The following is a 19334-nucleotide window of genomic DNA, read 5'->3' on the forward strand; positions in this document are numbered from 1 at the left end:
GAGTCACTCCCAGCCTTCTCCATCTCCCCTCTGCAAGAGAGCACGTTTTGGATTCCTGAGGTTGCTCCAAAACGCAGCATTTTAAGAGAATTGCAGGTACATTGTGGATGCAGGTGCCGGGGAGTTGCAGTTTGGGGAGCTCTTCACCACGCTGGGACAAGCAGTGATTTACCTGGAGCAGGTTTTAGGGTTCAAAAGTATCAGTTATTTTTTTCTGCACTCTGTCAATGACAGTGTGTTTTTATGTGGAACTCGCTTTTGAATTGAGTTCTGCAGTGGCAAATCTGAAATGCTTTTTCCTGCCCACCTCAATAAAATGGCTTGGCTAACTCCTAAGTGAGAGAAGAGCAAGAATTTGAAGTATTTCCCCAAGTTCCTAGGGACATGAGGTATTAGGAGCCAATGTATTTTTCCTTCCTCCTTAATCCTTTAATCCTTTAACAGTACAGATGTTTTCTGACAATGGCAGGAAGCCCCAAAGTCCAATTTGGTGCTTTCTAATCACCCCTGGTTGTGTTTCTCCCCCACAGACTGGAGTTTGGGTGATGGTTGTAGCTGGTGCAGTATCTCCAGGCTGAACAAGACCGTGTTTCTGAGACATTCCCTGGTGCTATGGAAACTGCCTGGGTGGTTCTCAGCGACTTGGGAGTCAGCTGGTTGACATTTTCTTCCAGAGGCCTGGCTTTGGAAGCCTGGAGGAGAGGAGCAGGGTCTGGGGGTTGGTGCTGTGTCTGGAGGGTCTGGGGGAAGCCGTGGCAGGACAGGAGACCCATCCTTTGGGGGAAGACCAGGAGAGAAGCTGGACTGAACCAGAGAGGCATCTGCAGAGGCCTGGGAAGAAGATGAAGATACAGTTTGGTTCTGCTGCTTCGTTTATACCTTTTTTTTTTAGCTGAAGTCAAAAGAGAGTTTTCCAACCTGTCCAAGCCCTCCTTGAGCCCTCCCAGCCCCCAGGGAGTGGAGCCTGTGTGGCTCCAGGAACAAGTGCCACGTGGTTTGCAGAGCTCAGCTGTGCACGGGGGTGTTGCCTGGTGTGTAACCCTGAGGTGCAAGCTGAGGCAGGTGGTGGCTCTGGTGACCTTTTGGCTCCTCTCTGCAATCCCAGGAAAGGAGCCTCAGCCTCCAGCTCCCACCAGGTTTGCATTCAGGTTTTCCCTGGCATAGCTGAGCCTGCTGGAAGGTTGGAAAAGGTGACACTCAGAGCTGGCACTGTGTATCTCCCAAAAAAAAAACCCAACCAGGCCACTCTAAAGCTCCTGCTGGGGTGCAGGCTCATGAGAGGGGAGTCCTTTGGCAGCTCTGGGGATCCCAAGGGAAGCAGCAGAGCTCTGCTCCATCCCAGCATATCCAACATCCCCACTGGGAGGCACTACTGGTGTGATTACAGCACTGGCAATCAGCCTCCTGAAAGCACAGGGAAGTGCCTGGAACAGGGAGAGGGAAGAGCCACATTAATTGCTGTGTTCCCTGTAGTGCAGTTGCTCCTTGTGTGTGGTCACTGAGGCTTTGGGAAGAAGCTGGGCCCATAAACAGCAGCTTCAGGCATCTCACACTTGGACAGGTGATTTTGTGGTGAGTCTTGGCCGTGTTTCCTGGGGAATTTTGACTGGAAAAGAAAAGGAAGAAGGGATCCATGCACAGTCTGCAGGCATCAGTTCAGGAATAGCTGCACAGACCTGTGTTTTGTGCAGGTAAAAAAGAGCTGAATAATGTTTGTTATGGAAGCATTCTTGGTATTTGGGGCTTGGAGAGGTTGAATCCACCAAAGTAGGATGAGTACTGTGAAGCGAAGGGGTGAAACTTGGCCCAGTGCAGGGGTGTTGAAGACACTGTGTGCTATTAATAAGGCCAACTTCCTCTTCACATGTTCTGTGCAGCTTTCTCACTCTCCACTTATTCAGGTTGAGGGGTTTGTTATTTTTAAACTACATGTTTCTTCCTTTCTCACAAGCTCTGTCAAAATGGGACTCCACTCTAATAATAGTTGGCTTGAGCAAAACTCTGCAGTTGTGCCGAAAGCTTTGCAGTCATGGGAAGAGGGAGTTTGTTCTGCTCTGGTTTTCCTCTGCTTTTCTCCTGAATAATTCTCTATATTAGTGTAGGAGACAAGTTGTGGCTTAGAAATACTTGGAGGCAGCTTCAACCTTGGGTGATGGCACATAGCTCTGACCTCTGCTTGCATCGGCACGTGGATTTATTGAGGGTCATGCCATGAACAGGTCAAATCTTTAAATATTCCCTTTAAAACCTGGGCCTGGGAAGTTCCCAAAGGCTGAGCAGCTGCAGCATCACCTCTGTGTGCACAGAGAAGGGGTGCTGGAGCTCTGATTCCATCCCATAGGGATCAGTGATGTTGCTACATCTGCAAGGAAGTGTCTGTGTGAAACCAGGAATTCGGGTTGGAAGTGAGTGGGGCTGGACAATATACCCTGGCAAATCCATAATGTTTGTTTGGATTCCTTGGGAGGTCTTGGTTTGGGCAGGGATGTGGTGTGTGTCCCACATTTAAAGGTATTTTAAGGTATTCCATGGCACTCTGTGCTGCTCTGCTGGGGGTTTTAATCCCCCAGTCTGCTTTCATCTATAATCTTAGTTTCCCCCCAGTGCTTCTGTCTGAAATAACTTTTGGAGGACAGGGTAAACTTCAAGATGAATTGGTGACAGGCACAAAGATGGACCTTTTCTGTCTGTGATTTCGAATGCTTGGGCTTATTAGCTGAGTTTAAAAGATAAGACATTCATTATCTACCTCTCTGCTCCATGGCAGGCTGATGAACACCTCAGTAGTGGAGAGTGTATCTCTTTCACTTGCTTAATAAAAAAAAAAATTAATTAGTCGCTTAAAATTATCTGGCAAAAGAAATTAGGAAAGGAGAATGATCACATATGATTGTTTTGTTATTTTCAGTCAAATATTCAGAAGCAGCAGGAGGACACCCCAGTTCTGTTGGAGGCAGAGACCCCCCATGCAGGTGCAGAATGTCCTGGGTGCAGAAGAGCCACATCCCTGGTTGCTCAGGTTTCATTCCTAAAAGAAAGGCTTTTTCTTAACAGGGATTAAGGATTTTCCTTTACAGGAAACAAGTGCAGGTGGGGGAAAGGTGTGTCATTTGACACCAGGTAGTGAAATACCTCCTCAGAGCAGTAATTTCGAAAGTAAAACCTCAGTCTGAGCTGGGGGAGCTCTGTGTTACTGGGAGTGCAGCTCCTAATTTTAGAGCAAAAATAGGATTGGACCTTAATTTGAAACTGGGCACCAGCAAAGTGTGTGAATGGACTAGTTTGTCACAACAGGGTCCATCAGCCTTGGAGGATTCTTCCTAACCAAGCCTGGCCTACATTGAAAAGGAAAGAAATAATTTTATAGGAGCCATATAACACATGCTGGCAGTTCTGGGCAGCTGGGGGTGTTTCTGCTCTGCAGTTTGGAATCGTGTGTGCATTTTCCATGTAAGTTTGGAGCAGCCTGGCTTCTGGTGTGTTCATTTCCCCAGTTTTGGGGGATTTACCAGCTTTTATCAACAGGCTCAATAGGAAGAATGTTCCTGGAGTGGTGAGTTGGTACCAGGGAAGAAGGGTTTGTGTTTGGAATTGTGCACAGAGGAGTGGATTTAGGAGTCATGCTTGGCTGCTGAGCTAAAACACGCGGTGACACTGTGATCATTGTCCAAGCAAAACAAGAGCAGCAATAAACACCAAGTGCAGTGAGGAGCTGGAGAAGGGGTGTTATCGGGACATGTGAGTCAGCAAACACTCCTGAAAACAGCACATTGGCTTCAGGAGAAAGCTGAGCACCAACAGAAAGGAGCTCTCCCTCCGACCATCGAGATTTCTGCATGTAGAGAAGCAAATTTCTCCCTAATCCCCGTGACCCTGAGGTTGTGCACCTTTATCTGCTGATCCCAAAGTGTGTTACAGCAATTCCTGGGGTTGATGAGCTGGTTCCAGCCCTGCTGTGAACTGGGGGCTCGAGGTGAGAGTGGTTAAAGCACAGGGCAGAATTTATCCTCGAGTGATAACTGCAGATAAGGCCACAGCTCCAGTGGCATTAGAAAAAGGCTGGGAGACTTGGCTGAGGCTTCCTGACCTCCTTGGCTCTCATCCCTGCTTCGGATGCCGGGATGGCAGTGCTGGGGGTGAGGTCAGGCCGTGGTGTCTCTGCCCTGGCCCAGCTGGGTTGGACCTGGGCTGGAACTGGGTCACTCTAAAATGAGCCCTGTCCTCCTGCTTGGCTTTTAAACGGCACAACTCCGGGGGAATTTTTAATGGAGCTGGCTTGCAGTGATCTGATCAATGCAGCCACTGACTGTCTGTGCTGGTGAACAGCCCCTGGGAGTGGGAATCTCTCTGGGATTGGATCAACAGAGGGACCCCCTGGGTGCTGTCTCGGGGCTCTGGGGCAGGTGGGCTCAGGGCCCTGCTCTGCAAGCTGGGATGTGTTTCCATGGGGACACCCAGGCATGTCCCTGTTGGCCATGCTGACACACAAATACATAAATGTATATGAAAATATATTTATTATGTGCATACACATCATATTTAAATATATCTTTTCTATATTGTGTGTATGCACATAAATACATAAAACATATATTTCTATATTATGTATATACAAATACATAAATATATATTTTCTATGTGCATACATACACATAAATACATAAACTATATCTTTATATTATGTATATACACATCAAATATAAATACTTTGTTTTTGTGCATATATAGAAATATATTAAATATATATTACATATATACATATCTTGTGTATATATATATTTATATATATTTAGATGGTCTTATATATTTTTGTTTATATTTATTTATATTTTAGACTGTCCTTAATTTACACGCCTTCCTTATTACTTATTATTTTAATTTTATCATCATTATTTACAATTTATTATTTATTTTATTATATTTATTACTTTTATATGATTTTTTTAATTTTAAATTTTTTTTTTTACTTTCCTTCGTTTATATTTCTGTGTTTAGACCCGAGCCGGGTGCTGCCCCCCATCCCTCCCTCCCTCCCTGCGCATCCTCTGCCGGGGGGCACCGGGAGGAGGGAGCGGGGGGAGGACCGCGGCTGCGGGAGCCGGGAGAGGAGGGAGGGAACAAGGGAGAGGGAGGAGGAGGAGGAGGAGGAAGGAGGCACCTGCGGGAGGAGGAGCGGGGCCGGGGAGGGGCTTGGCAGGAGCTGCAGAGCTGCGAGCGCATCCCCCGAGCCGAGCCGAGCCGAGCCGAGCGGAGCCCGCGGGGACTGGACCCGCACCCGGAGCCGGAGCCGGGCGGGCACCGAGCGGGGCAGGTAAGGCAGCCCCGGCCCTCGGGGAGTATTTTTAGGTGCCTGCGCCCACCTGTTGCTTAGTAACTCGCCAGGTATTTACTGGGGGAATTAAGTGGCGTGGGACGGGATGAGGGGGGCTCTCTCTGGCCGTGCAGCGGGGAAGGGGCACTTGGCACACGCTTTAGATGAGGGACTGGGGGGAAATCCTTTACTGCGAGCGTGGGGAGGCACTGGGAAGTTGTGGGTACCCTGTGCCTGGCTCAAGGCCGGGTTGGACCGGGCTTGGAGTCACCTGCTCTCGTGGAAGGTGTTCCCGCCCGTGGAACAAGAGGATCTGCAAGGTCCCTTTGCAAACCTTTCTGGGATTCTGTGATACTTCACACCCCCTGGTCGGTGCCTCCTCTCCTCCTCGTTGCTGATTGTTAAGTTACTTATGTTGTGACACTGTGTTCTTGCTGGGAGAGGAAAAAGATCCTGGGGGACCTGTGCCCTTGGGCAGGTTCCCTGGCTCGGGGGTTGGCTTCTCTTGCCAACCAGAGACTGATTAAATTAACATACTTCCTCCTCTCCGCCCTCCTTGCTGATTGTTTTAGTCCTGTTTCCCTTTAACCTCTGACTCGAGGTCTCTGTTGCACCTTGCTGTGCACCAGGTCCACAGTTGTAAACTGTTTTATTGGATTTACTCCAGGGTCATGGGTGTGTAGGGAGCCAGAGCTGTTAAAGGGAGGCTCTTTCATGTCCCGGGAGGATTTGTGTGAGGATTCCCACCCAAATCCCAGGGGAGAAGGAATTCCAGCGTGCAGCCCCCTGCAGTCAAGGATCCTGCGTGGTCCTGGCCTGCAGGGCTGAGGATCACTGCTTCCCTCTGGGATTTATACCTCCCTCCCAAAGAGGCAGCTGACAGATGGGAATGTCTAGAATTTAAATTTCAATAGGTTTTTGCTTATCACTTTATCTTTTTGTTTTGCCTCCCTCCCCACACCACCGGCACTGGGAGGACGTAGAGTGCATTCCTGAGCATTAATATTATTGATGCTGTTGTGCAGGAGGAAGGGGCTTCCTATTTAAAACTGCCAGCCCTTTGTTTGCTGGAGCCCTGGGGCAGGGGATGCACACTCTGGAAAATAAAATTCCCAGGGAGAGCTGTTACTGTGATCACAGGAGACACTTTGCAAGTAGCCATGGCTCGTCTGTTCATATTTGTTCAGAAAACCTCCTAAAAGCCACAGTCCATTTTAAGAACTAAATGCCCTGCAGGATCTGATTATTTGTGACAGAGAAGACAGGAGGCCTCCCTTTCCCTTCCCTTTCCACTCTTCCCTGACCTCCTTTGTTCTGGGCACCACACAGGCGTGATAAAAGAGGCTCATTTGAAATCAAAGCTCTGCACTGGGAAGAGAAAGGAAAAGAATATAAAGCAGGCAAAACAATACATTATCTGCATTCCTAAGTCTTAAAAAGCAGACTTTATTCACCTCAAATCCCCAAGCTATTTGGCCCAATTTTCGCTCTCAGTGAACTTTTTTACACTCCTTTAGCTGGGTGAGGAGGATGTGTGGAAAAAGACCATTTTCATCCTTTTTTAGCTGTTGTTTCCTGCCAGTGCAGTGTGAAGTGACTGCAACCTGAATGCAGCTCCTGGCTGTGGTGTGTTGCCAGTCCAGGTGAGTGGCAATTTTGCTTCCAAAGGCAGAATAATCTCAGGGGTTAAGAGCTAAAGTATGAACAGGTCAGAGTTGTAAACAGGAAAAGAGCCAATCTGGGAAGGGCAGGTCAGTGTGATTGGAAAGCGAATGCTCTGGGCTGTCAACAGTTGCCCCCGGGCTGGTGGAAATGGAGAGAGGCAGCTTTGGGAAGGGACTGGGAGAGTAGAAAGGGCTGGGATGTTCCTCATCCTGCTGGGAGCTCCACATACCTCAGCAGAGTCTGCCCCAGGGCTGAGGTACCAGCTCTGGGAAGGGAGGCTGTGTGCTTTGCCCGAGCCTCCTCCTGCATTCCTCATCATGGATCATCGCTCCTGCTCCTTCCCAGTGGAATCAAACAGTGGTGCCTTCCCAGTGTCTTCCAAGGCCTGTAACTCAGGGTCAGCCCAGGGCACTTCCAGGGGTTTGGGAGATCTGCAGTTGGCAGCAGGAGCTGGAATGGTGTGGGGGCTGCAGCTCCACCTCGGCCCTTGGGAAGCTCTTTCCTCAGGGAGGGAGCTGGTGAAGCACACAGTGGGAGCACACAGTTTGCCTTCAGATGAGTGTGGCTTTGGGGACAGGCAGTTCCTGGCTTGTCTGAGGCCGTGGTTGCTGGAGATGGGACCATAATATTTTGGTTTAGGTGGTGTTAAAGGGAGGTTGAGGTGAGCCATTAAGGAATTCCATCTGTAGGGATAGCCAACAGCTCCAGTCATCACCAACAGGGAATGTGTGGCATTGGCGTTACTGACGAGCTGGAGAAACTTCTGGCAGAGATGAACCTTCTGAGGTGTCACCTGATGGCTTAGGTGGCATCTTGGCTCTTGAGTGTTCTGTCTCCCTGATTTTCAAGCATCTGGAGGATTATCCAGTGCAGTGACCTGGTTGTTGATGTTGATTCTTACCTGGTTGTCTTTAATGCTACTGATCGAGGTTCCAGAAATTTGCCAACCAGATGGGCCACATCACAACAGCCTCTGGGGTTGTTCTGAAATGGAGTTTCTTCTCAAATTATGTAGATTGTGTAATTATCAGAGGTACATCCAGGTTGCAGCGTCACGTTCTCTTTTGTGTTAATTTAGTGTTGCACAAAGGCACATTTTGATGTCAGGTCTCACATTTATGGGTGTGGTGTGAGGTCAAACAGTCCTGGTATGTCAAAGTGAACGTGGGTGGAAGGCTGACACCATCTCCCTGATGGGCAGATCTCATGTTTAGTTCTGCCTGTGACAGTGCCTGAGTCAGAACATCATTTTTTAAGAGGATCCTTAATCGCCAAGGTAGGCGAGATAAGCAAAAGGACTGCAGTAAACTCTGCTGGAACACAGGGATTTAGCAAAATGAGGTAAGAATAAAAGAGAAAAAAGAGATTTCAAGTGTCTCTTGCTATTTTTCTCCCAGCTTGGTTCCCAGTTTGCTCCCCTTGTCTCCCAGTCCCACTGCTGACCCCTTTGGGGTCACCTGAGCTGCTGACCTTTGTGTGCTGGCTGCCCTCATCTCTGTTGGGTTGTTTTCAATCATCCTGCTTTTCCAGTTTTGGCCTCTGATAACTTTGCACTGCAGCCCCATCCATTACTGTTTCCTCCCCCCAGCTGCACCCTGGGGCTCAGGAGTTGCCTGACCCAGCCTGTCCCCGCTGCACCATCACCGACACTCTGTTAGCCAGCACTGCTTAATTTTCCCAAATACAATTCAAACTTGTTAATAGAATTAATAGACTGACCTCGTCAGCCTTTGGACCTTTGGAATCTCCCTCCTTGCCTCAGCCTTCAGCTCCATAAATAACTGATTTTTACCTCCTAACCTTGTAGCACTTCCCTTGGGGTAGGTGTGCTGTCCTTCAGAGATGTCCTGGGCTCTGTTTGTTCAGGAGGTCAGGTGGTATTATCTTAGTGCTCCCCTATGGCCTTAGAGTCTGTGAAAAGATTAATCATGCCTTTAAACTGGAAAGTAAAACGGATTTCTTGGTATCAAACATAGGTGATATGCTTTTGCATCTACCTCAGCTGGTGGTTGTCATTCTTACCCCGTTATGAACACTCAAGAAATTTGGCAGAAGAAGATGGAGAGAGGTTTTGCTGTTGTAAATAGTTCCTGGTCCTTGAATGTATTTTCTCATTGCTGTGAAGAAATGTCTGCAGGCAGTTCAGGCTGTGGATCATCCTCGTGGATGTCACTGCAGATGGGTGATTGTGGCTAAGTGAAAGCTGTCAGTGTGCTTCTGAATTTGCAGTCTCGTGTCTCTGGAGGAGGAGTGATTAGACCCAACTGCAGCTGAAGCTGGAGGTGTTGTATAACCTGGGCATGAAGGAGCAGGGAGTGAGTTCCCAGGCTGGTGGATCTCTGGTGCCAGATGTTCCTACGCTGACCAGAAGGAGCCAACGCTCCCACCTGAGCCAAGGGCTGATGTTGGAAAGGACAAGGAAGAGCTGGAGTTGTGCTGAGGTGGCTGCAGACACTGCCCCAGGGGTGGCTGCAGGAGCTTGGGCAGATGCAACACGAAGTGCAGCTTCCTTATCACCAGGCTTTGTAAAGAAACACAACCAGCACTTACCAATGACCTGCCTTGCTCTCCATGTGCGTGGGGCTCTCCTGGTAGCTGGAGGTGTGTCCTTGTTCTTGCTTCTCATCATCACAGTTCATCTGAATGGGTTTTATCAAGTGAAGCTGAAATTAGTCATGTTTAACATCTTTCCTGACTTCTCCCAACACAGAGCCCAGCTTAAACTGATGGCATAAAATGCTGCAGCATCAGCAAGCACACGAGCATTTTGATTTTATTTTTCTCGTCTTTACAGCAAATCAGTCAGGACACATTCATGAAGGTTATTGGAGATAGAGGGATATTTTTAAACTCTGATTATCTACAGAATTTTAAACTATCTCTTGGAAATCTTTATGCCCAGTGTAGGGATTAGTGAGATTATTGATGTGTTGGTTGGTCCTTCCTCAGACCCAGCAAGTCCTGCTCAAGGACTCCAGGCTGGTGCTCGGTGGTGCGTGGTTCCACATTCTGGTTGGGGTTTTTAGGGCTGTGTAAATTAGCTTCCAAAATAGAATGTGCTGTGGCAGGAGGAAAGGAGGAAAATGTCTTGTTGCTAAGGAACATGACAGAGAACTGGGAGATGTGACTCAGTTCTTGGCTTGGTATCATTCCTCCTCGGTGAGATGTGGGTCTGCAGAACGTGTTTTTCCAAGTGAGGGGATGGGTATTAAATGTATTTCCTGGTGTTTTGGGCAGGGTCAGGGTAACTGGTGCTTTGTGGGGACCCAGCTGAACTCACTGTGCTCACACCATTAAACGTGCCCCCGAGTGTGTGCAGAATCTGTGGCAAAACCAAGCCCAGCTTCTCATCTCCTGATTCTGCTCTTCCTTCAAAGGAGTCTGCTTTTGCTGCTCATTCTCTCCCTCTCCCTGCAGCAGTTTAATTTTAGAGGAGAATGGCTCTGGAGGGGCTCATAGCCTGGAAACATTTTGGCATGCCTTGCTGTAAATGTCTCTTCAGAGAGGATGGATTTCACTTCTGCTCTGTGATCCCTTTCTTTACAACGTTCCCACACCTTTTTCCACCTTTGATTTCGGGGCTGGTTGATGCCGTTTGTTTGGGTATCTGGAGCTCTGCAGCCACACGTGGGGTTGCCTCTGAGCTCAGCGGGGGCCAGCTGGGTGCTGTGACCCGTGAAATCACTGGGAACCACAGGAACAGCCAGCCTGCCATGTGCTGGGAATGTGGGTCAGCAAACACCCTCCAAGACTGTTCTCTTGGAGTCGAAGTTTACCAGCCCTGCATCAGAAAATGTGATGCTGTGACCCTGGGAAGAGGATTTGGTCCAGGCAGGAGTGCAAACCCAAAATATCAGTGCTCTTTCTTTGTGGAGCAGGGGTTTGTTTTCCCTTTAAAAAAAGGCTGATAAGGCTGGAGGGGACAGGCAGAGGGTTTGGGAAGCTGGCAGAGGGTTTGGGAAGCAGGCAGAGGGTTTGGGAGGTTGTCCTGGAGGAAGCTGCCGTTATCCTGGGTGGGGCTTAGGGCAACCTGGTCTAGTGGAAGGTGTCCCTGCCCGTGGCATTAAGATGAGTTTTCAGGTCCCTTCCAACCCAAACCATTCTGGGATTCTGTGATCCTGTTCAAAATCTGGATGTCCCCTGGTCTTCCAGGTGAGTCAGATGGGAGCAGGGTGAGTCAGATGGGAGATGCTGCCCCATCATGCAGGATTGGCTGGATTGTGTTTTGTTCTTGGAGCCTTTGCCTCGTGGGGTTTTTCTTGCTGAAAATGGAAAGGAAATGCCTGTACAAAACAAATTTTGGGGGCACAGTAAGGCTGAGTTAGTTAAAAGGTTTCTCCTTGTTTGGTCTCCATGATCAAAACCAAGGAGTCGGCAGCCACTGCTCTTTTCTGTCCTACCTTTCCTTCTGTTGCCAGCACTTTGGGCAATTAAATATTGTAGTTGTGATTCAATATTGCATTCTAGAAGTGGTCTCTGGAAGGGTTTTATGGCCAGACATGGCACTGCTGCAGTTTGGGCTGAGACACGAGGGGTTGCTGGGCTGTGCTCTGCTCTTAGGGCGGTAAATCCCGAGGAGCTGCACCCCTGAGGGAGCCCACGGGGGCACAGGAGGCATCAGCAGCTCTGTTCCTGGGCTGGCTCCTCCACCCCCTCACCTGGGCTGCTCCAGCTCTACCCTAAGAGCATCAGAGGCTGCAGATTATTCCTAATCCAGGTCACGGCGGTGGCTGAGCTCCCGGAGCAGCCTCAGGGACAGGTGTGGGGACACACAGCAGTGCCACCACGGGCTCTGAGCTTGGAGGACTGAGCTGGAATCCTCAGCAGGAGGATCCCTGTGGGTTCCTGGATAACTCAGGAGAGCATGTTGTGCTGAACAAGGGCAGGAAGCTGCTTGAGGGGCTGGTGGTTGATGGGTTTGTGCAGCAAACAGAGCAAATGCTGAAGGGTCTGAGGGGGAGGGAGCCCTGCTTTTGATTAAGTAATTGTTATTTAACAGTTTTTATCCACGTCAGGAGAATTTTGGGCCTCGCTTACGCTGCCAAAGGTGGTGGTAAAGCATCAACAGCACGGCTGGGTCAATAAATGTCCCCCAGGGAGGCACCGTGGCACCTTACCAAACCTCAACAAGCTACCTGGCACGAGTTCTCCTTCTCCTTCCCTCCCTCCCCACCCTGGGAGGGCTTTGGCCAGCACAGTTATGTCAGCTGAGGAGGGAGGTATTTTTCTTGCTCCTAATTGACACATTTGTGCCAGCAAAAACCCCAGCAAAAACCTCAGCCTCAGGTGGGCTTTTCCATTTGGGTTTTGGTTGGGGTTTTTTAGCAGCCAGGTTATACTAGATGGAGAATTTGTCTTTGCTTGTTCAGGCCAGGATATTGAGTCAGACCTGCCTTTCTGAGGAAAAGCAGCCCCTGCTCCTTCTAGGAAAGTCTCCATTTCTTGGTAAACAATGTGTTTTATAATATGTGTTTTATCTGTGGTTAAATCTGAGGTGGAAAGTAATAGGAATAAATGGGATATTGGTGTAGTTTGGCTTGGCTGTCAATTGGTAACTCAGCAGCATCTCTGGGGAGAGCCAACCATTTAAAATTACCTCTTAGTAGTGCTGGTTTCTGAATTTACACTGTGACACTTGTCAGCCTGAACACCTCGTGTGGAGACCCAGGCTGGGAGGGGAGCAGATGAATCACATCCCTGCTTTACCACGGGGGCAATAAAGGCAGGAAAGGGCTGATTGTTTTATCCACATCTGCTTAGTTTGTAACACTGGTAGATCTGTTCCTGGGTGGAGAGGATCTCACCTTTCCCTGCAGCTCCCACAGCTCCTGAGCAGAGCTCACCCTTCTCACACACCTACCCTCTCTTTGTTCTTTCTAACAACCTGTCAGCACAGCCATGACTGCTCGCATCTTCTTGTTCTTCCCCACCCAGGAGCAGCCTCAGTGCTCTCAGTGAATCACTCCTGTGTGGGTCTGACACTCTGAGCCTGGTTTAGGCTGAGAAGGTCTCCTCCAGAGCAGGCAGTGTGTGACCAAGGAGCCATTCAGACCTTCCAAAGGACTCTGGAGAAGGGAATTTCTGGGGACCAAACCTGCCCTGACAGTCTTGGGCTGCTGCACCAGCTCACTAGGGGAGGGAGTGCCTGGGAGTGTGATTAATGGTGCAGAAAACAAGACAATTATTTTAACCTGCACCGAGTGGCTTAAAGGCAGAGCAGATTTATTGTGTTTTAAAAACTCGGGTCACTTTTCTGGTCAATGAAGTCAAGCATCGATTCCAAGCCAAGTAGTACCTCTCTGGATCATGGAAGTGCATCTGTTGCACCTTTTTTCTGGTTTTAGGGCCCGAGGTGACACCCAAAAGTCACTTGGTGATCTGGTAAACCAGCATTAGTAGTGGAATTCCTGCAGGACTGGAGTTAGATGCATTTTTCTCCATTTAAAATCCATTCTCTCACGGGCTCATTTTTCATTAAGTCAAGCAAGGTAGTTCATGAAGAACTGTACGTGGAGTGTGTGAAATGATTCAGTTGAACATGCTCATGTTAATATTTGCTTTATCGGTGCCAGTAAATGCTTTATTTGTCTGTTTGCCTGTTGTTAAAGCATCTGTCTCAGGTCTCTCACCTTCAGCAGTGTTGTCACAGCAGCCTGAGGGTGCTAACTTCTGAAATTCCACACAAGTCAGGGTGAGACTGTCTTCATTTATCCCTGAGCTGGGCTGATTGGAGTTGATAAATGAGCCCTCACTTTCCTGTGATGATGGATACAACCAGACCCCGTCCTAACTTTGTTTGGCATGTCAGCACAATCTGTTCCTTTATTGTGTGCAATTAAAAAACCCCATCAAACTGCAAACACTCCTTTAATTAAAGCCCCCCCAGCCACAGTTTGTCATGCTCAGTGCTCTGTGTTTGTTAAATGATCTGGGTTTGATTGCTGAGGATGCACAGTGGGGTTGGTGAAGATTTTAGGATTTCAGGTGTTCAGATGGTGCTGAGGATCAGGGTGGTGTCACATTGCTAAAGGGGATGTTTTAAAGAAGTTTGCTCTACTCGCACATATTAAGTGGAATTATGTTTATTATATATATATATATATATATAAATAGAGAGACTGCATCAATACCTGGTAAAATAGAAGGAAAAATACTCAGCTGTGTAAAGGGATTAAACCTTCAAGCAGTGGTATAACCATGCTCTTGGGACAGGGTTGTTCCTGTTACCTGGTTGAAGAACCCCCCGTGGGAGGTGTTTCTCCAGCCATCTCTGTTTCTCTCCTGTGCTGGGTCCCAGTTCCAGAGCTGCTCCCTGGATTTCACCCTGTGAGCAGCGAGTGACCCTGAAGGGATGATGGGCCTTTGTCCCCAGGGGTTGTCACTGCTTGGGCACAGCTGACTTTTGGTGGCAGTGTTTGTGGGTTCGGTGCAGGTGGAATGTGTGGCTGGTGAGGGAGGAGCAGGGCAGAGCCACTGCTGGTACCGCAGGAGCCTTTACAACTTCCTGGGCTGTAAAGGCTCCCTCACAAAGCTCAGCCCTTTGTGCCCAGGGATTTGTTCTCTTCGGCAGAGCTCTTCTGTTGAAGTTAAACTGCTTTTAAATCATGCACACAATGGCACTTTTGTCGGAGAGGCCTCTGGCTTTCACCCCGGGGGCCTCAGGAAGAGCAGTTGACATTCCAGGGCATTGTTCTGCTCCCATTCAACCTGGGCCCGGCCTCTGCTCCCGAGGTTGGTCCTGTCATCCACTTCTGCCCTGCCTGACTCTCCTTTTCCTTCCCCTGGGAATGAAGCTCTCCTTAGCAGGGCTGGATGGTTCTGGCAGAGGGAGGTTTGGAGGGAGGGCTCCTGGTCCTCCTCTCTTTGTGGGTTCTTGTGTTTGTTCTGGAAGGGGATAAACTGCCTCTCTTCCATCAGCTGCTCCAGTTATCTATTAAATAAAGCAAAGGCACCTCACCCCAGAGAGGTGGTGGTATCCCCATCCCTGAGGGTGTCCAGGGAATGACAGGACATTGCACTCAGTGCTCTGGGCTGGGGGACAAGGTGGTGTTTGGTCAGAGGTTGGGCTCAGTGGCCTTGGAGGTCTTTTCCAATCTCAGTGACTCTGTGGTTCTGTGTTTTTATTTTGTGATGGCTTGAGAAGACTCAGGAGGTGAAAACACCCTGGGATGGCCCGGCTGCAGGAGGTTCAGTGAAAGCACAGGTGTGCTGGAAGGGCAGGAACAGCACTGAGAGTGCTACAAACGTCCTCTGACCTCAGAGACTGTTAGTCATCCATTTGTTCTGGAGGTGCCTTTCACTACTAGAACGAGAGCCAGCAACAAAGCATTTATTCCCCAGTGTAGAGATTGCAGACTGTGTTTGCACTGGAGATGGCCAGCTTGTCTAGTTTAGCCTTGTTCCTTTTGCAGAGATGAGAATTACAGCTCCCATGTGCTGCCCGCCATCCAAAACAGCTCCCACCTGAAGCTGCTCTGCAGAGAAACGTGTTAAATTTGTGTTAAATTCCTCCCTTACAGCTCCTGTTAATTCTGCACCAGCCAGGGATTACAGCAAAAGCCAAGTCTCTGTTTAGTGCCGAACCTCGGGAAAGCCGTTCCTGTAAATAGTTGATATCAGTGTTGCTACAGTTCCTGTGTGCTCTGTAGAACAAGCTCTGCCCAAGGCAGCCAGATCTGAACCTCAGTGGTGGTTTTGTTTTGTCGTGCAGTGTCCAAAAAGCACGGGAAGCTCATCACCTTCCTCCGGACATTCATGAAGTCGCGCCCAACGAAGCAGAAACTCAAGCAGAGGGGGATCCTCAAGGAAAGGGTGTTTGGCTGTGACCTGGGAGAGCACCTGCTCAACTCTGGCCATGATGGTAAGAAACACTCTGCTCCTGAGTTCTTCCTCCTGTGGGAATCTCGTCTCCGGGGGGTTGTAGCTACAGAGGGCCGGGGGAGGAACGGGTAACAAAAACGGGGGGCTGAAAAGGATGCTGAGGAGAGACACTGTGGGTGGATGTGGGAAGCGTCGTGGTTCATTGTGGGAGCACTGCAGATGCCTGGAACTGCTGAAGATGAGTTTTCAACCTCTAGAAGTCTTCAAATAATTCTTTTTCCAGGAAGGAAATGTTTTATTTATACCTCAGTGTCAGTGATTAATTAACAGGTGTGTTAAATCTCTGTATTTCTCTAACTTGGTACCTTTGTATGATTCCAGCACAATTCACAGTGTAAATCCTTCTTCTGCCTTTTCCCTTGATTTCACGGAATTACAGCAATGAACTGGAGATTATTTTTCATCCCAGCTTGCTTTTCTCTCTGTTGTGGTGAGCTTTCTGGATCCCTTCTCAGTCACTTTCCCTTCCCAGTCACATACAGTGACATACAGTGTTTTACTACCAGTGAGTGAATAATATGAGCTTCTTCTTACGGAATCAGGGCTGTGGGAAGGCTCTTTGGCCTGTTAATTGGAACCAGTAGGGATCTTTACTGCTGGGGCTTGGAAAGCATCAGAGAGCCAGGACCTGACTGGTTTGGGGACAGGAACAGACAGTAACCCCTGTAAGAGCTGCAGCAGGAGCAGGGAATTCACACCACGGTAGCTATGGAGCTGGGTTTGTGTTCATGCTGTGGGAGCAGCCTTGGAGGGCAGGAGCCATGCCAGCAGTGAGCTCATTAGTGGGAGAAGGAACATTCCCTTTATCCCCAGCCCGATCCGTTTTCGTTAGGCACAAGTCAGCAATAGCTGAAGCTTTGCCCTGCCCTCTCTTCCCCTGCCTTTAAGGGTGCATGTTTTATTTAGCATTAGGAGACACATCCTGAGCTGAACTGCACTGTTCTAAGTCACTGGAGGTTCCTGTTTGACAGTCTCTGGGAGCTCTGTCCTTGTGCTGGTCACTGCCCACCGTCCCACACGACGGGGTGACTCTGCCTGAGCTGTGCTAATGAGGTCCCTGCAGCTCAGAAGTCACCAGTTGCTCTCCCCCTTGATTTAATAACTCTTCCCTAACTCCCTGGAGCGCAGCAGATCCAATTTGAGTGTTGCTGACAGGGGCACGGCTCCGTTTTCCCACAGCAGGATTGTTGTTTTCTGGGTGATTCAGCTCCCGACCTGTATTCCAAGTGACGTAATCCCGGGATGGGTTTTGTGGAGATGTTTCTGGGGCCCTGTGAGCACTGAGCTCTGTGCATGCACAGCATTTTAAGATCCTCCTCCTCAGTCCTGGAGCCAGAGGCAGTGCTGACCTGCTGAGAGGTGTCAGGGAGACCCTGAGGGGAATTAGAGCATAACCAGAACAAGGCTTTTTCTGCGAGCACAGGGAACGCTGTGGCTGAAGTCTGTGTGTGGTACCTGCTGGTGATGCGTTGGTGATGCCCTCTTAAGTTCAGAAGAACAAAAAGAACCCAATATATTCATTGTTTTGTTTAAGTGAATTCTAGTTTTGGTAGGTCAGTGTCCAACACCCAAAAATACTTAGCAGGACTGAAGGAGCAAATGACACCATGCCCAGTGACTGGAACGAGTGACGTGCTCACGTTGAACCAAACTGGATTTATGTTGAGAATTTTATTAGTTATCAGCTTTAGGAAGCTGACAAAGCCTAAATTCTCCAAAATGTGCTGTAAAACATGAGTTTTGCAGTCATGAATATTTGAAACTTCGCTTGTCTTTCAGGTGGGAAATGAGGAGCGAGAAGCGGAACGAGAGAATAAAAGGGATGAGGACAAAAGCTGCAAGAGGTGTAACATTTTTTAATAAAGCCTCTGCTGAGGCAGCTGGCTCAGAGTGCTTAGGCAGGAGAGGAGTGTGTTTGCTCTGTGCCCAGAGGGGGATTGACAAACACTGAGGAGATGTTTTACCTCCTGCAGTACCTTGTCTTTCTGTGGGCTCAGCAAGTCCCCGCTCGTTCCGCCGCCGTCCAGCCTCGTTGGGAGGGAGAATAAATTGGCATGAGCTGCTCAGGAGGAAAGTGATGCAGAAATGTGACCTGGTTTGATGTTAACAGAGCAGGATCCCATCCTGAGAAGCTCCACGTTCAGCACACGCCGAGCTCTGACCTGACAGAGCCTTTGTTGTGGTTTACCTGAGTTTTTGGGGTGTGGTTTACCTGAGTTTTTGGGGTGAGGCCAGTGCTGTCCCTGCTGGAAGGTGCCTCTCAGGCTGGCATGACAGAGCTTGCAGCTGCTAAACTTTGGGATAGGATCCATCTGTGCCCAGAGATTCTCCTTGGGGGAGGGTGTCTGGTGAGCTGGATGGATGGAGCAGCAGGCTGGGGTTGCTGATGGTGGGGCTGTGGTTGGTCATTTCCCTAATTGAGTGACACACTGAGTGACACAGCAGGGAGGGAGGTGATGGTTTGAACAAGTGTGAGGGACAAGGCACCTTCAGATCCTCCTGCGTGCCTGGTGAGTCACGGTGGGGATTGAGGTGATCTCTGGGCAGGGTCCTGGGCTTTGGTGTGTTTGTTGTTTAACTCCAGTTTGTGTTGTGCTGACACTCTGAGCTCTCCAAGCAGTGGTGGAGCCCCTCTGGGGTAGGAGTGCCCCCTCCACGTGGTGCCCAGCAGTCCTTTCCCCAGGGCCCTGGGAGAGCAGTGAGGGGGAAGAAGCATCGCTGTCCAGTCTCTCAGGAGAGGTTCTGAGTCATGGGCAGATCACAGGGTTATTTTCCAAAATCATCTGTGCTCCAAGCTGCTTGGGAAAGTGGGAATTAGGAGCCTCTGTGCTCCAGGTGAGTTGCTCCCAGTGAAAGTCTCAGCATTCAGTGCCTGTGGTTCCTGTCCTGTCTCGTGTCAGCACTGAATGATGGGCTGGGCCCTGCAGGAGTAAAACCAGTTTTGATAAGGAGGGATTTTGAGCTCCTCTGTTGGGTCTAAATCTGGCACAGCCTGTGGTGATGCTCCCTTCAAGTTGGTTTGCACAATATTTCTCCAGTCAGCTCTGTCTGCATCCCATCCCAGTCCTTACTCATCCCTTGGCTCCTGCTGGGGTTGGATCCTTCCCCTGCCAGGGCAGTGTCAGTTGGAAGCAGCCCAGGCTCGGCAGGGAAGGATCTGTTTCTTCATCCCCCTCAGAGGTGCTCCCAGTTGGTTTGGAGCTGTTTGCACCTGCCATGGTTTGGTTTTACAGAATCACAGGATACCCTGAGCTGGAAGGGACTCCCAAAGCTCATCAGTCCAAGCCCTGGCCCTGCACAGACATCCCAGCAATCCCACCCTGGCCTGAGAGCTCTGGCAGCCTTGGGGCTGTGCCCACTGCCCTGGGGAGCCTGTCCAGTGCCAACCACCCTCTGAGGAAAGAGCCTTGCTCTGATATCCAGCCTGACCCTCCCCTGGCACAGCTCCAGCTATTCCCTGGAGTCACAGTTCTCTGGA

General features: G+C 49.5%; 1 protein-coding gene across 1 annotated transcript in view; it reads left to right on the forward strand.

Annotated features, from left to right (window-relative positions):
• LOC114069661 (rho GTPase-activating protein 32-like) overlaps positions 1–19334 on the forward strand; it is a gene marked incomplete at its 3' end in the record, with an annotated part of 122021 nt that overhangs the window by 84111 nt on the left and 18576 nt on the right. The window contains exon 7 of the mRNA XM_027906607.1: positions 15687–15836. Within this exon, the coding sequence (XP_027762408.1) occupies positions 15687–15836 (150 nt within the window). The remainder of the gene's footprint in view (positions 1–15686; positions 15837–19334) is intronic.

This window comes from Empidonax traillii, unplaced genomic scaffold (assembly GCF_003031625.1).
Source record: "Empidonax traillii isolate 1590-97213 ecotype Southwest subspecies unplaced genomic scaffold, ASM303162v1 scaffold1327:size137700, whole genome shotgun sequence".
NCBI classification, from domain to species: domain Eukaryota; kingdom Metazoa; phylum Chordata; class Aves; order Passeriformes; family Tyrannidae; genus Empidonax; species Empidonax traillii.